Source organism: Pocillopora verrucosa, chromosome 12 (genome assembly GCF_036669915.1).
Source record: "Pocillopora verrucosa isolate sample1 chromosome 12, ASM3666991v2, whole genome shotgun sequence".
In the NCBI taxonomy this organism is placed as follows: Eukaryota; Metazoa; Cnidaria; class Anthozoa; order Scleractinia; family Pocilloporidae; genus Pocillopora; species Pocillopora verrucosa.
In genome coordinates this window covers 6,009,133-6,026,291 of record NC_089323.1, presented here as the reverse complement: position 1 = coordinate 6,026,291, position 17,159 = coordinate 6,009,133, and the positions used below count along the sequence as shown (strand labels likewise).

The 17,159-nt window shown below is 37.9% G+C and overlaps 1 protein-coding gene across 6 annotated transcripts in view; it reads right to left on the bottom strand.

The window, feature by feature from the left end:
* LOC131777792 (hemicentin-1-like) overlaps positions 1 to 16,623 on the bottom strand; it is a 56,354-nt gene extending 39,731 nt beyond the window's left edge. For 3 of the 6 annotated variants that reach the window (XR_010715909.1, XR_010715910.1, XM_066159678.1), the window contains exons 1-13: positions 16,478 to 16,623; positions 9,496 to 9,801; positions 8,746 to 9,024; positions 7,999 to 8,286; positions 7,268 to 7,579; positions 6,283 to 6,561; positions 5,335 to 5,622; positions 4,639 to 4,947; positions 3,955 to 4,233; positions 3,442 to 3,729; positions 2,586 to 2,894; positions 1,585 to 1,866; positions 709 to 984 (exon numbers count right to left, since the gene is read on the bottom strand). Coding sequence is in view for 1 of the 6 variants with exons in the window: in XM_066159678.1 (XP_066015775.1) it covers positions 709 to 984; positions 1,585 to 1,866; positions 2,586 to 2,894; positions 3,442 to 3,729; positions 3,955 to 4,233; positions 4,639 to 4,947; positions 5,335 to 5,622; positions 6,283 to 6,561; positions 7,268 to 7,579; positions 7,999 to 8,286; positions 8,746 to 9,024; positions 9,496 to 9,801; positions 16,478 to 16,559 (3,577 nt within the window). In the remaining 5 variants the exon portion in view is untranslated. Of the gene's footprint in view, positions 1 to 708; positions 985 to 1,584; positions 1,867 to 2,585; positions 2,895 to 3,441; positions 3,730 to 3,954; positions 4,234 to 4,638; positions 4,948 to 5,334; positions 5,623 to 6,282; positions 6,562 to 7,267; positions 7,580 to 7,998; positions 8,287 to 8,745; positions 9,025 to 9,495; positions 9,802 to 12,540; positions 12,729 to 14,157; positions 14,250 to 16,477 lie in introns of those variants that run through there. The other 3 variants (XR_010715913.1, XR_010715911.1, XR_010715912.1) reach the window with 3 other exon arrangements.
* Between the last annotated feature and the right edge of the window lie 536 nt (positions 16,624 to 17,159).

The following is a 17,159-nucleotide window of genomic DNA, read 5'->3' as shown; positions in this document are numbered from 1 at the left end:
GATTGTCAAAGCATGAATCTTAACCAGTGTGAAAGACTATAGGATTATTTCAATTCTTCTTATTTTTATTTTTATGCTTATCTTGTATATATTTCATCATCTAACTAACGATAAATGAGAAAACATAATTTGTTATTTCTGCCAAGATCCAGGAATGCTATGTCATCGGTGATAATGAGCGATGTTTAACGAAAAGTTCTAACATCTATGGCGTGCTTGTCGACATTCAGATGAAGCTGACAAGATTGATAGCACAACAATCTGCCTTCTCACCACGAAACTGCTGAAAATTACCCAAATACGGGACCGAACGAGATTTCTTGAAGAAAAGGAAAAAATTACGCAACAGGGAATTGAAATAACAAGCCAGATATCTGTTTGTGAATACTGGGCGCACATTCAACTTTCGGCCCCAAACATTTCGTTTCTTTTGCACAAGTTGCGACACCAATGATATCATAAATTGTGTTAGTGTTCGTAGGTAAACGTTTGTGGTGAAAAAAAAAATGTCTGATTTATACTTGACATTAACTCAGTTTAAGATTTGAAAGGTGATTCCTGAGGTCGTTGTTTTCAACTCCTAGGAACCCATCGCTACTTCCCCCTTCACATTCATTTGTGCCAAATACCTTTTTAACCCTATCAACTGTACAGAATTTCTCCTTCCAAATTAGGAAAAAGACAGAAAAGAATTACTGGAGCACTTACACTGTACGTCGACTTTTGCAGGATTTGAGGAATAATTTCCGAGACCGTTCCTGGCAACACATCTGTAATTTCCGCTTTCCGATCTATTAATACTCGCTATAAACAGTGTCTTGTTGTCTCCTGAAAAAGGGATCCCTTGATTGTTATTTATAGGAGATCCATCTTTGGTCCATGATAGTGTTGGTGGTGGATTTCCGGTCGCGTTACAAAATAAGGTCATGGTGAGTCCTTCTTCTAGTGTAACATTCTTAGGATGCGTAATAATTTCAGGCTGATCTGTAAAAAAAAAAATTATAATGAAAATGAATAGATAAATAAACCAGAAGCATAACCTTAAGCAGTTCTACAATCGGTCGAATGATTTTTTCATTCCTTTTTTTTTGTGACAAATAAATCGCTAAACGTTCCTTTAAGCAAGAGAATTCCGAAAAATTTCTAGAAAAACCCACTCTCTTCTTCTGCCAGTTCGTTCATTCATTCCTGAGAGAGTTATCTTATTTAAGAGATCTATCTTATTTAATGGGTAAACTAGAAACAGCTTGTCGTTCACTCAAACAGAATCAGGCCCTATCTGGCTTCTAAAGGCAACGTATCTGATTTGTAAAAGGTAATGCAGGTAATTGTCTTTCCATCTCTAGGATTACGAGAGACTGTTTGGACCCCTATTTTAGAATGTTGTAACACAATCCGGAAATTTCTATTACACTCAATTCTGTTTATTTATTTAATTTTTTTCGTTCAACTACATTTCTCTTGACCTGAAGTTGGTCTATACCTTATCGATAACGCTAAAAAAAGTTAGGTCTTTGAGATTGGGTATAGCTCGACTATAGTACGATTTCATGACCTAGAAAAGCAAACTTATTCCGTACTTACAAAGTACGTTTATCACAGAGGGGTCAGAAGTGTCATTTCCGACCCTGTTTTTCACTAAACATCGGTAATCTCCACTGTCTCCTCTTTTCACATTTGTTATTGTCAATTCTTGAGAGTCGTTGGACAAACTGATCCTGGAGTTCTCGTTTGCTGTTATGACAGATCCATCAAACGTCCAGGATATGTGCAGTATAGGGCTTCCTGTAGCGTTGCAATACAACTTGACGGTGTCTCCTTCTTCAGGGGCAGCACTTTTTGGCTGAGTAAGGATGGAAGGCTTTACTGTATTGGGGAAAACAGAAAAGAAACTAAGTCTGAAGCACTCCACTATGTTTTCAATGTTGTAAACAGTCTGCATTTCCGCTACATTAATCATTGAAGAAATTTCTCATAGACTTCGTAGGAAGTCACAAGGTGCTTTAAGATTATGCAACCCTGGAAAAATTAAAAGAAATAGTAACATTTCTGCTCTGATCAAACCTAAAGTAAAATATTTTACTTATCTGAGGTGTACATTATGTATATTCACCCATGCCCCGGTGCTGGGACAAATTACAATTTGTCACACAGAATAGAAGAAAAAAAACATCCTTCATCTTAAAAATGTTTAAAAGTTTATGGGCAACGGAAACGGTTACAGGCAATGATTATTGGTAATTCCAGTAGGTTGTAACCGTCTCTGAGAGTAGCTTATCATCTATCTCATTAAAAATTGGGATGTCCCAGCACACATCAAGAAGTCCCCGTTACCAATAAAGTAACTCGGAATTCCTGCGCACACCTGCGTACACAGCTGCCTATCTCTTTAATATGCACTTTATAGACAGCCCTGGAGCCTCGTGCGAAATCTTGCTCTCGGTATCCGGTGATCTCACATTTCTTTTAATTAGACCTTAAAAACTGTGTTCATTTCTTCGACGTCTGTGTGGCGAAATCCCAGCTTATGGCTGTCCTACCCTAAAACACGGGTTAATGAGAATTTGTCAACAGCTCTTACACACCTTCGACAATGATAGATGTCGAGTCTGATGAACTGTTAACCATATTTGTGACCTTGCAAGTGTAATTCCCACTATCAGCCACGATAGCTGTGCTGATCGACAACTGTATGAGGCTCTCATTGAAGTGCAGAATATTCAATCGGGAGTTGTTGATCACTTTCGTGGAGTTTGTTGAAATCACCTCTCCATCTTTTATCCATTGCACCTCAGTCACAGGCGGTAGGGCCTTGTGCCGACATGTTACCTTGATATCGTCGCCCTTAGCCACAATCTTCTCCTTATCACCATCAATTGTAACTTCTGGATCAACTAAAATGTGATTTAATGATTGTAATTGTATCATCATCATGGGCTTTTATTTATTTATTTTTTATCTTATGTGTATAGATGATATAACTTTCCGAGCATAATTGGTATCATATGAAAATCGTACACTAGAAGTTATGAGTCTGCAAATTCTAATAAGAGGTTTCTGGATAATGCCGAATTTGTGAAAATAATATACATGTGGACTGAAAGGTTTATGAAGGAACAAGAACAAGAAATGGAGCAGCAAAGAGAGAAAATATGTCAATTACAGAGTAAAATTTCAGTGGATAATATTGGTGTATTGGCGCCAGTGGCCAACATCTACATTCATCCATCGAAGTACAAAATAACTTTTTAAATTAATTAACCGAGTAGTTAAAGACAAATCCAGAGCGAATTCGCAAACCACAAAGATTTGTAGGGTTTGTAAAAATAATAACCTGAATTACTTATGGACAACACATAGAAAAAAAAAACCAACCAACAAACCAAATAAAAGAATATTCCACACTCGCACGTTTCACAGAAAAACTACTGTTAGACTTACAATGTACTGTTAGGGTTGCTGAAGATGAAGTCACAGTATCCAAACTGTTATTAGCAACACATTTGTATTGTCCTGCATCCGATTGTTGAACATTTGATATGATCAATCGGTGGTTTCCATCATTGGAAGAGACTCTAAGTCGCGCATGTTTAGCCACATTCAATTCCACTCCATTTTTTTCCCAAGCAACATCGGGTTTAGGGTACCCTGCTACTACGCAATTGAACTCGGCAGTTTGTCCTTCCACTTCCGTGGTATCCCTTGGAGATTGGGAGATTTCAGGGGCAACTATCAATATAAATAATGAAAAATAAATTATGTTTCCTACAAAATCAGACATAATTTACTAAATGTAGTGCGATATGGTGGTTAGAGCGCTGTATCACATAAGAAAGCAAATGAAACCGACTTTCCTAAACATTCTTTACCAACAATGAATTTTAAGTATACAACTATTTATATTTTGATCGATCCATATTTTTTAGTCGTGTCGTAAACCATAGTTGAACTCACATCGGACAGTCACTATGGCAGCATTGGAGGTAGCATTTCCAACCTTGTTGCTCGCCACACATCGGTAAGCTCCGTTGTCTTTCCTGCTCACATTCCTTATTGTCAAATGCTCTTTGTCTGTTGACAAACGGATCCGTACGTCTTCATTTGGATTTATAGAAGATCCATTTTTCGTCCATGATATTGTCAAAGAGCTTCCAGTAGCGTTGCAAAAGAAAGTCAAGTTCTCTCCTTCTTTGACCGGATCAGCTTGTGGGTGCGTCTCGATAGCAGGCGTCACTGTAGAAATGCAAGAAAGTATTTTAAACTTATGAAGTTTGTCTATCATTCGTTTTTTTCCGTATCCAAACAGTTTAAATAGGTGTTCTTGAGCTGGTTCCTAAGCACATAACTAAGAACTAGTTGGGGTCTGAAATATAGGAATGTCAAAATCGAGCTCCTCGTCTCGGTCCTTAACGACCAGGAGGCAAACAAACAAACAAACAAACAAACTAAAAAAAACAACAACAAAACAAAACAAATACTAAAGCAAAAACAAAGTCCAACAAAAACAAACAAACAAACGAATAAATAAACAATACAAATCTCTTGGGTAGCTGATTTTTTTATCCTAAATGAGATAACTAACGCCGAGTGATTGCTATGGGAAATTGTATTTTTGCGTTTATTTATAACGGAGCATACCTTGAACAATAATCAATGTCCAATTCGAGGAACTACCAACAACATTAGTGACATTACAAGTATAATTTCCAGCATCTTCTAAGGAAACTGTGGTGATCAACAACTGAGCTTGGCTTTCATTATGATGTGAAATAGTCGCTCTTGACCCATTTGAGGGAACGCTGAGGGTTGATGCAATCACATTCCCATTATTTAGCCACTGCACTTCAGACGCGGGAGGCAAGGCGTGAAACCTGCATGTGAGCTGTAAATCTGTGCTGTTGGCTACATAATGTATTTGATCTCCGTCAATTGTCACCTCTGGTGCAACTGAAATTTAATACAATTTTATAAAATCACTTCTCTCTAATTCTTACAGTTAGAGTTAAATACGGAGTAACGGTATACTAGCTACGTCCTTTATAAACTTATGAACTGAGGAGGAGGAAAGGAGGATTTGAGAGCTGAAAGATGAATTTGACGATGCTGTAAAAATATGTTTCCTTCAATTCTTAGCACATATCTTTACAGAATCGCCATCCAAAACTTAGATGTCAAGTTATTTTGGTCCGTTTCAAAATCCTTAGCAATGTACCACCAAAGGTTGACTGGCTTTACGAAAACCTGTATCTATGGTATTTGAGGACAACAACGCTGAAGACACAATTAAGCATTCAGTAATGCAATGCTTCGGAGATAAACAACTTTTACACTCACATTGCACTGTAAGAGTCGAAGGAAATGACTCAGAGGTCTGCAAACTGTTATTAGCGACACATCTGTATTGTCCTGCATCCGATTTTTGAACATCTGCTATTTTGAAAGTGTGATTTCCGTTCTTGGAAGAGACACTCAATCGTAAATTTGCTGTTAAATTCAATTCGACGTCATTCTTTGTCCAAGCAACAGCAGGCGTAGGGTGTCCAGCCACCAAGCAACTTAATACAACAGTTTGTCCTTCTATTTTCGTGGTATCAATTGGAGGTTCGGAGATTTCAGGCCCAACTGATATATTAAAAAAAAAACATAAAAAATGAATAAACACACATTAGAATTGCATTCGAAGCAGTATCAAACGTATTTCACAAAATATTGCACCACTTGCTGCTTCAAATGAAGGACTGTGTCCTTTAATAACCAAACAGCTGTGATTTGAGTAAAAGCTAAGCGACCAAAAGAAATCAACTTTTTTACTTCAACACTCAAAATATCAACGCCTATATAAACAAGTCTGCAATCATCAACAACAGTAATTGAGTTGTTCTCAACAAACAAAACAACAAATAGTTTACAATTCTGCTTTTCAAGGATTATTTCCTTCCGATAAAGTAACACCCTTTGCCATTTACTAAGATTAAGCCGGCGGTTGCAAAAAAATTGGGCGTAAAGAAGACTCGAATCCATAACCCTGAAATGCATGTACAGCACCTCAACTTCTGGGAAACTAGGCATCATGCAAAATGAGAGTAAATGATCCTCATGAAGATCAGCTGCTTGTTCGATCTGGAAGAACTCTGCTGTGCAACAATAGAGTGATAGTTAAGAAAGATTTTCAAAACAGGTCAACTACCCTTGAAGGTTATATTATACACGCTTCTCAGGCCAAACATATCTTTTCAGTAAATTGACATTTCGCAACAGCTCGTAAACCACACTTGTACTCACATTGAACATTTACTATGGCAGCATTGGAGGTAGCAACTCCAATCTCGTTGCTTGCCACACACTGATAGGCTCCGTTGTCTTTCCTGCTCACATTAACTATTGTCAGCTGTACGTTGTCTCTTGACAAAAGGATTCTCGAATCTTCACTGGGATTTATACCAGATCCATTTTTTTCCCATGATATCCTCAAAGAGCTCCCAAAAGCGTTGCAAAATAGAGTCAAGTTTTCTCTCTCTTTGACCGTAATGGCTGTTGGGTCCTGCTCTATAGATGGTGTCACTGTAAAATGAAAAGAGCTCATACGTAAACGTAAAATCTTCTTGTCAGCTTTAAAGCAGATTACTATGTTACAAATTTTCTCTTGCAGGTCTCCACTTAGGCCGGTTACTGCGTTTTATGACTTAATTCCCATACCTCCTCTGACTGAACGAACGTTGGCGTCTAAACATGCACAACTGTTTTTGTTTTTTCTCCCAATGATGTTGAGTGAGCTTTTTTTTTCTTATTTACATGAGAATAAAATTTTTCGGCCAAACATGTTACTTGCAACACATGTGAGAAGTAGAGGGTCCCAATGGATTAACCGTTAACGGCCGATAGCATTAGCCCTTAGACGTAAAAATTATCAAATTTTAATTGTTAGTCGGAAAAAGATTAGGTTTTGAAAAATTTCTGGTGATCACTGTGGATAGAAAATGAAGTTTAGCCGTAAATTGACCAAAATTTTAACCATTAGCCGTAAAAGCCAACACCCTGTTGAGACTCTGGAGGGACCGTAAGGTCTCAGAGGAACACGCACATAATGGTCTTTCAGTGTGTCAATTCACGAGTCAAATTTTGGCCACAAGCTTTTAAAAAATTTGAGCCTGGTATAAAACAGTTCCTCGACTTCACATCGAACTTCTGCTTTTGGTCACTTTCGGCCAAGAAATATATTGACAAACCAAATTGTTTCAAGTCTAAGTCCATTTACATCGCAACATACCTTGAATGACAATCGACGTCCAATTTGAGGAGGAACTACCAACATTATTTGTGACATTGCAGGTGTAATTTCCAGCATCTTCCAAGGAAACTGCGATGATCGACAACTGAGTTTGGCTTTCATTATGATGTGAAATAGTGACACGTGACCCATTCAAAGGCGTAATAAGGGTTGATGCAATAACAATCCCATCTTTTACCCACTGCACCTCAGAAACAGTAGGCAAGGCGTTGAATTGGCATGTCAGCAGTAAATCAGTGCCGTTGGCTAAATACCGTTTTTGATCTCCATCGATTGTGACTTCTGGTGCAACTAAAATTCAGTGATACGACATAGAAACCGCTCTTCATTGATAACATCATATTAAAGTTAAGGGAGAACAATTATTGTAAAGCGAGAACTTACCCAGGACCCTTTAATCAAAAACCACAAATCGAAGATTTGAGAGGGAGAAGCTGAGATGTCGAGAACAATTTGGACGCAGCTCCCTGCAGTGTCTGACACATGTATTTGATCCATTGAGGAACTTTTAGCATCATTGGCTCTTCGCATTAATTCAACTTGGTCTTTTGCCATTTTCAGTACGAGAAGAACATCAACCGAAGAGAGAGGTTTTGTCAATAATAATGATCTATAGAATTTGTGGTCAACGCTGGAGGAAACTCAAATAAAAAAAGTGATCAATACTAGAACGTTGCAAATATGCAAATATACACTACTTTGGCACTCACATTGTACTGTTAGGGTCGCTGAAGATGAAGTCGCGGTATCCAAACTGTTATTGGCTACACATCTGTACTGCCCTGCATCCGATTGTTGAACATTTGATATGTTCAATTGGTGGTCCCCATCATTGGAAGATACACTAAGTCGCATATCTCCTGTCACATTCAATTCCAGTCCATTTTTTGTCCAAACGACATCAGGTGTAGGGTATCCTGCGACTACGCAACTGAAATCAACCGTTTGTTTTTCCTCTTTTGTGCGATTAGTCGGAGGTTCGGAGATTTCAGGTCCAACTAGTAATGTGAAGATAAAAAATTGAAAAACTGAGTCACTGCAAAACCATACGTATTTCACAAAATACAGCAAAAATTGCCGTTTGGTAATTTTTGCTGAAATACTACAACACTGCAACACTGATTTGAATGAAAGTTACTCCGTTTGATAACTGTAAAAAAACAGCAAACGTTAAAAGGAATTGAATAAACAAAAAACAAAACAAAATTGTTAATATCAATAATCTACATCAGTGTAATAGTAGCGTTGAAGACCCGCCCTGATTGGCTATTAAGCCTCTGAATATCCGCCACTTGCCACCTCCACTTTGGTGAATGCTTGGTTATTTAATAGTATAATAATGTCAACTTAAGAATGCAATCTTTTTGCTATCAACTCAAGCCAAGCCAAGCAAGAAAAAAGAAACTTCAAGACTGCCAATAAGTTAAAACGGCCTGGTACGTTTGCTCTGTACTTACATTCAACCAGTACAAAGGCAGTATTAGATGTATCGTTTCCAACCTTGTTGCTCGCCACACATTTGTATTCCCCCTTGTTTACCCTGCTCACGTTCGTTATAATCAAATGTCGATTGCCATCTGATAAACTGATCCTTGAATCCCCTGAGGTGGTTACATCAATTCCGTTGAACTTCCACGTTATTGTTAGAGAGCTTCCAGAAGAGTTACAAAATAACGTGTCATTTTCTCCCTCCTTGACGGTAACAGTTTCTGGCTGCAATTTGGTGGAGGGCTTCTCTGTGAGAGAACAGAAATACTTTAGTCAGTTATTTGGTATTCCAAGGTATTGTACAGTTTTTCTCTTACGTCTTCTTTCGAGGCTTTCTAAAGTGTAGTAAGTTAAACTTTCCTATGATTGACATTTTTTTTTGTTATTTTTTTAAAATTTGTTTTTTTATTTTTTATTAGTATATGAGGAAGGAATGGTTGTCGTCTAGAAATTGAGATAAGGAATTAAATTATTTTTTGAACGCGTAAATCAAGGCAAATTTTGTTTGACTGATCAAACAAATTTGATGCTCATTTTGACGAGAGAATTTTTTTGTGGCAAAAATAAATTCGTGTAATTGTGTTTACATAGAACTGCTGGGTTGGCTTTTCCTTCCACAGAATAAGATTTTAAACGAACAAAAAAATTTAACCAGGAACACTGAGAGAAATAATGCCACAGATATGTTGTATAGGAAGTAATGAACATCGTATACATACCTTGAATAACAATCGACGTCGAATCTGTTGTATCAGTTACATTATTTGTAACATTGCAGATGTAAACTCCAGAATCCTGTGAGGAAGCTGAGGTGATTGAAAGCTGTGATAGACTTTCGCTATAAAAGATGTTAGTAACTCTTGATCCATTGGTCACAGTGGCATTTATGGTAATCACATTTCCATCTTTTATCCACTGCACCTCAGACACAGGCGGTGAAGCGTTATACCGACAGATCAACGTGAAGCTCTCGCCTTCAGCTATAAACTGCTCTTGGTTACCATCAATTGCAACTTCGGGCTCATCTGAAATTCAAATAAAACTCTTCTTAGGACAAGGGGGTAAGTTTCTAAGGAAACTGTGGTGCTCCTTCGGTGGGAGAGTATAACAGACTTATTTATTATAATTATGATCAACTGACTTGATAACGTAATTGGTCAACGTAACGAGGTTTGAAGCTGAAGTTTCAAGGGTTAGCTCTTCGTCGGAGCGGAAGACGAAGGGCTAACGCTAGGCTTCGAAACTCTTCACGGTGGTCATTTACGTTATCAACTCAGTTAATGATGCTAAATTATCTTCCTAGGTCAAACTAGCATTTACTAAAGCAATTGTCCTTTCGAGAGAACGAAAGCCTGCGAGGGATAGCACAGTAAAATAAAATCAAACATTTAAAACGTCTCTTCGTTATTTCTTCCTCGTGGTGATCGGCAGCCGGAAGGATTGAAAAGAAGAAAGAGCCGGCGCTTTGAATGCTGATTCGCTGTAAAATGAAAGGCAAATGTCGTGTTTCTGTTGACTTCTGTCGGTATCTTTCAATTTATAATTGACTGATGAACAGCATCTTTTCCTCCCTTAAATACACTTATATGAAAAGCAATAAAAATCTGCTAAGCATATTCGTATTAGAATAGGTGATACGCGTCTTTTCTAATCCACTACTATGTCATTTTGCCAAATAAGGTCATGAGAACGCGCAAAATATGCCACGGTCTTACGCTGTAGAGGAGGGCAAAATTACGGAGCAATGAAATGGCCGCACTGAACGACCTAATGTATTGCTTGTATTTTTTCTCGCCTCTTCGGGGCTCTGGGAATACTTCGCAATCACAAAAATGAATATCAGCACGTATTACATGTTTAACGATCGAGTAACGTGTATTTATTTAAATATTTTATCTCAGAAGCTATGAGCATGAAACTTCTCCCTATAATATCCCCACACTATCTGGCAAACAGCTAATGAGAACATCAAAATTCTCAGACAAAATTTTTTATCTTGACGAAGCAACAAATTGTTGCAATTAACTTACAGGAAATGCGTAGCAGTTAGAGGGGAAATTTTTTTAAAAAACGGTGCAAAAGGAGAGCATTTAGGGACTTGAAATTTTTTAATAAATTGCGTCAATAGCAGCGAATAGTGGCAAAAACGGGCTACAATTTTGCTCATTCAACCTTAAATTTTTTAATCGAAACTATAGGAAAATTTTGCCGTCTATCGTTAACAAACTGTGAAAGCAGACTGCAAGAAGTTAAATTTTTGCCGTTTGGTTTAGTCATCGCTGCTAGCCTTTCCAATTAGTTGCCTTCTCGTTTCTTTTTCCTCATATTTGATCAAAAAACAATGAGTTAAAATCACGCAACAGAGTCATCAACGGACACACGGGTTATTTACATAAATCAATGCCCTTTTGCAGCCTTTCCTTTACGCTTGATTACTTTTGCATTTGCAATTGTCTTTCCGCCTTTCAATTTCATTAGGGCCTTTCCGCACTAGCGACAAAATTGTTTATTTAGACATATTTTCTGTCATCACCAACATTTTAAAAGTGCGGATGGTTTGTCGCGACTCTACTAATTCTGGCCGTAGCCGTCAAAACCTGAGACGCACCGCCGACAAAGTTTTTCCCACGTGATAATTTAGCAAAATCGACTAATTATACGAAACCGCGATAAACATGTCAATCATTTGTCGTTGAAGCAAAGACAAGCGTGTAATAGCTCTTATCGGAGTTGAGCACGCGAAATCAGCGGTCTCCAGATGAGCTTACGCCAAAACGAGGCTATCGGGTCTAGCTCGCTCTAAAGTATAAGGAAGCAGAGAGGGAAATTAGTAGTAGCTTGGTATTTACCTAATATTTTCTCGAGTTTTTAGTTTCTTTATCCATGGTGAAACATTGCATAGCTTTTGGGTGTCAAAACCGAAGTTCCAAAGCGGAATGCAAGGACTTATCATGGCATTCGCTGCCGCTGTCAAACAAGAATTTGCTGGCACAATGGCTCGTGAAACTGCGTCTAGAGAACACTCCGGTAAACAAAAACTCTTATGTCTGTAGTCAGCATTTTTAAGCTAATTGCTTCATAAAACCAATGGGAGGACAAAGAATTCGCTTGAAGCCAGATTCCGTACCGACAAAGTTTATATTTACTGTTGAAAAACCAAAGAGGAAAGAGCCCGCTGATCGAGCAACGTTGAACACAAAGAAAACAAAAATAGAGAAATCGCAGCAGCATTCAGCCCCCGAACCGATAAACATTGAAAACACCGATTTTAAATCTGTTTCAGATGGTATGGAAACTGAACATCTCGAAAGTGAAGGTTTATTTCAAATTGTAGATGAAAACTGGGAACATCAACTTCAGTTAAAGAATGACGAAATCTCATGTTTACTTGAGAAATGGCAAACTAAGGAGCGCGAACTGAACAAAAAAATACAATAGTTGGATTCATTGTCTTTATCTTTTCTTTCAATAAAGTAAGACACGATATTCTGAATATTAAATGAAGGGACATCGTCCTTCGCGTCAACCAGCAAAACCCATTGTGCAGATCCAGGGAAATCACAATTGACGGTCGCCGTTTGCTCCAGTGGTTTACTTGCCGCCAAGTGTTGCCACTTCTCCGTAAAATTATTCTCCCAACCATTTTTTATATAACTGATGACCCTGCGGCAGGTAAAACAAATCTATATAGAACTTATGCTTCGATATTCCCTTCAAGCAATGGCAATAATTATAAGGGACAAAAAATATTGCAATCTGTGTACCTTTGAGATAACTCAGCCTTCGTTGCTTCAGACCGTGCACTACCATCTTTAGCCGTCCCTTTGCGGAATGACAACCATTCTTTGAGTCTTTCTTTAGTAATATGCCGTGGGCAATTACCACTTATCAACTGCACTTTCTCCTCAGCGGAAAAAAGGCCACTTGTGGAAGATTTGTGGAACACTCTATAAGTTTTCCTCACTTTCTCACACAAATCTGATCGATGTTGACCCGATAGCCTCGCTTTGATGTTTACTCACAAGAATACCGCTGGATTGTTTGGGTAGCGTGCTCAACTCCGATAAGAGCTATTGAACCGTAATCAGTTTACTAGAAAGGCAGTAATTGTCTTCTGCTGCGACGCTCGGGTATTCTAAAGTTTTACAATGACTTACGGAAATTAAAGGTGAAATCCTTCGGCAACTATGTTGGCCGATCCTATGAACAGATCTGGCGCTGACGGAATGTGACGGTTTTAAAATTTTTAATGCAAATGCAACCGACGAAACAAAAATTCATCATGACAAAATTTGACCTTTGTTTTGTCGGAATAATTCTAGTTTTGTCCGCTAGTACGGAAATGCTCTTCAAATAAACGTCAAATTTGATCCCCTCCAACAGTTTCTAGTTTAATTGGCAGAATTAGCCTTACGCTATACATTGATCAAGGCTTTCAGGGTAATTTTAAATAAACATTCACACATCATGAAGTAAATACAACAAATGAACTGCTGTAACAATAGTGTACCTCACTGTGGTGTCTACGTCATTTTTCTTTAGGACTGAAGATACCTTAAGTGTCCTATTGTCATGCCCAACAATAAAAAAGACTTTCGATTGTTGATCAAAGCCATATCTACACCAGGTAAGCTTGAAAAGGAGGAAACTGGTGTAAACATAATTTTAACGAAAATTGTTTACCAGATCAAAAGGATAGACATAAATTATTCAATCCCTCTCTAGGCATGACGTGTACTGAATTAAAATTCCTTGCAGTCATTCAATCGTGAACAACAAGTTCGCTTTACACCAAATATAAAATATATAACATTTAACCTGTTAAGAATCGTCTATGTTGATGCCATGTTGTGCTTACGATCCGAAGATTCAACATATTTCACAAACAATACAAACCATTGGTTTGTTGTATTCATGGATGCAATTAAGTCAAAAGCTCCAGTTAAGACGACTCCCTGTTGTGGGACGCACTAACTGATCGATTTCGCTTAACTCAGTGTTTAAGAGCAAGTTATGGTCTTTCAAATTATGAACAGCAAATTGATTAAAACAGAACTGCAAACAGAACCTATCTCACAAGTCTTCACATCAAACAGACTCACTTAATTTCGGGTCTTACATAAGCTAATACAGCTCCCGGAAGTTCTTGTCATAAATCAAGGAAAAACTATCTAGGCACGCTGTTCTGAAACGTGAATACCGATCAAAATGATGTACAAATTCAATATTTACGATATTTTGATTGAAAGCGCCTTTAATATGCTGTAAGACCTAAAATGTAGGAATCATGGATATCACTGCAATACGGATGGATCAACATCACTGATTACATCGCAGGATGAATTAAACTACATTGTATTCGCATAGTTTAGACAACTAACCTTGATGTGTAAGTGGCGCAGAAAGAAAAAGTAAAAAAGCTATTCTAACAACCATTTCAGTGTCGCACTGTCCCACTGTTCTTTCGCCGGTCTGCTTTGAAAAGCGTAGTCAGTCAATCGTTTTGGATAAATTTAGTTGCAATGAGATGCAAATTTTGTAAATCCACCAATTATAGCCTAATTTACAGACACAAATAACTGAACGGAGACATCCGTCGCGATTTGTCTGTCTGCAAGGTAAAATGTTTCTGTCGAGACTATAACAAAGTGAAAGAAAAAAAAAAGAGATGTGTGTGTTTTTCTTAACATGTTCCTAGTCAATCCACAATAATTTAGCTAATTGCCAGCATGTTAAGTTTCCTTAAGATTAGCACTATCCATAAATTTAGAGAAACAAAATACTTCCCATGTCAAGGGGTTGGTTTCTTTTATTTGGCAAACAAACAAAATTATCTTACTGACCCATTCGCTTTGCGCTCAATTGATCGTAGGTGCAATCAGGTACGATCAAAAGTAAACACTTAAAAGGCCTTTTTTGAGGGGACAGGAAATTCTATGTGAAATCTGGGGGCCTGGAACCAATTAAGTAATCACAACTCTGAATGAATTACTGAAAAGAATAGGAAAAAACTCGACAAAAACTTTCGGAAAAATATGTGTCAACCATATTTTTTCTGTCCTTTAATAGAGACCAGGTTATTGAATTCCATTTGTCTCTGTCTAGTACTTTTTCTTCCAATGGTTGGTTCCATCCTTCAAACAGATTTTCTTTTCATTATTTACTGTAAGCAGGGGGGTCCTAGGGCCCACCGAGAGAAGCAAATTATCTGATACAAGAACTGGCTGGTAAAAAGAGTGCCTCTTCAATGACGATACATTTAAGAAAAAGGGAAAAAATCGGAACAATGTAAGATTGATGCTTGAAAGCGACCTTTGTAAGAGTCTATTATCCAGGGTGTGTCGTCACCAGAAGATAATTCGATCCACTATTCTGGGTGTTTTGACATTTGCAAACATCACCTGACGAAAGGATTCATTTCCAAATGCATAACTCCATTCAAGGGTACTATCGTCTCCCTCCAGAGCAAAGAATGGATTTGGAGGTTCAGTTGTAAATTTTACACCTGTTATTACAATGGATAAAGCTTAATTCACGTTATTTTCGGTCTGGAGAAGGCTCCAGATGTTAAAAACTAAGTTCTGTATCAGGAGAAGGATGCTTCTCGTCTTGTTACGCGCGTGGGAAAAAAAAATTCTTAGTTCCCATAAGGATTCGAACCTTAGACCTTCGGATTTCACGCTCTGATGCTCTACCACTGAGCCACAGAGACGGTGAGTCTCATGAGTCTCATGCGTCCTGCATGCATACTGCAGGCTCTGAACAGTTTTTTTATGTCAACAGTAGCGACTACATTGTTTTGAAGAGATTGAGCGAGTTGTCATAATATATAAAATACAGGGTACAAATACACCTGGTTATCATGTCGTTGTCGTACACGACGCTGTTGACATGACTGATAGTCTCTGTGGCTCAGTGTTAGAGCATCGCAGCAGAGAAACCGAATTCCTCACGAATGTTCAGAACTTTTTCTTTGTCCCATGCTCGTGACGAGACGAAAAATCATATTTTGCCATTATGAAAAAGCCATCGTTATCAGAATAATTATAACTGAATGAAACGTAATCACACGGCCATTTCAAACGCGGGAGTCCGAAATCCATGCACGTAACGCGCGTGAGACAACTCCCATATCTTACTTTCAAGATATCGATTTTACTTTCTTAACTTGATGAAATGCTACTAACAATGGTTGTTGCTTAGATTCGTTTGAAACTTTGAAGAAAAATTAACCCAAATCTCTTAAACCAACTCGACGCCAATTTTGAATACTAACGTCTTTGTTTGATAATGATGTTATCTGCCGCTTTTCCGGTTGTGATCGAATTCAGGGATATGATTTTAGTTCTGAGGGAAATTCATTTCTAAAGCAAGGAAATAAATAAATTTGGCTTAATGTTTTCAAAAATCAAACACAAAAGTATTGAGACAGATGAAAATCAAATTTTTTTTTTGAGTTAGTATTTATCGCTCTGAAAAAGCTACGATAAATTCTTCGTTTTACATCAACTTTTTCATCATTCATATTTGTATCTGTTGATCGTTTACGCCAAAAATTAAACCGAACCAATCAAAGACTAGTTTTTTCTGATCCTGCATTAATACATAACTACGCATTTCATAACTGTTTAATCGTGTACAACAAGTATGAATCAACCTTGTGTGTTATTAATTATTTCAAATGATCATTTCAAAGCTTACCTTTGGTGGATAAAACGCAGAGAGCACTCGTAATGATTAGTAGAGCCGCTCTCTTGATAATTAAAAAATCTGCGCTCAGCATCCCTCGTGTGAACTGTTTCAACGATAATATTTTTAAATGACGCTTTGTTGAAGATGGAGGCTAAATATTCGCTTGAGTCACGGAGTGTGTTTTATGCCACGAGACGACGCTGTTCAGACGTAAGGTGAGAATTACGTCTAATCTGGGTAATCATTTACTTGGCGGTCACGCACATAACTCAATTGAGGCGATTCTTGAAATTTCATTCAATATCAAATAGCAAGCAAATTACTGGCGCTATCCCCATTAGAGCGCACATTCTTATTATTCTCAATGAAAATTTAACAAGTAATGCCAGAGGTAATATTTTCAACACCAAAAATAGCGAAAGCGCACGTTTGAAATATCTTTTCCCCAAGCTACAGTACCCTGTACATATTTTTGAATACCATTTCAGTTTCTGACCTCAGAGACAAATACTGCTGTTTTGACAGTACCAGAGTCGTAATGCTGTTCAAAGATCACAAAGCAGCCGACACTGTAAGAAGGCAACTAGGGGATTCGAGCAACAAAATTGGAAAAACTATACAGCCGGTGTTCACAAGTACAAAAAATAAAGACGATGTTGAGACGCGCGCTGAAAGGCCTCCGCTAATCGAC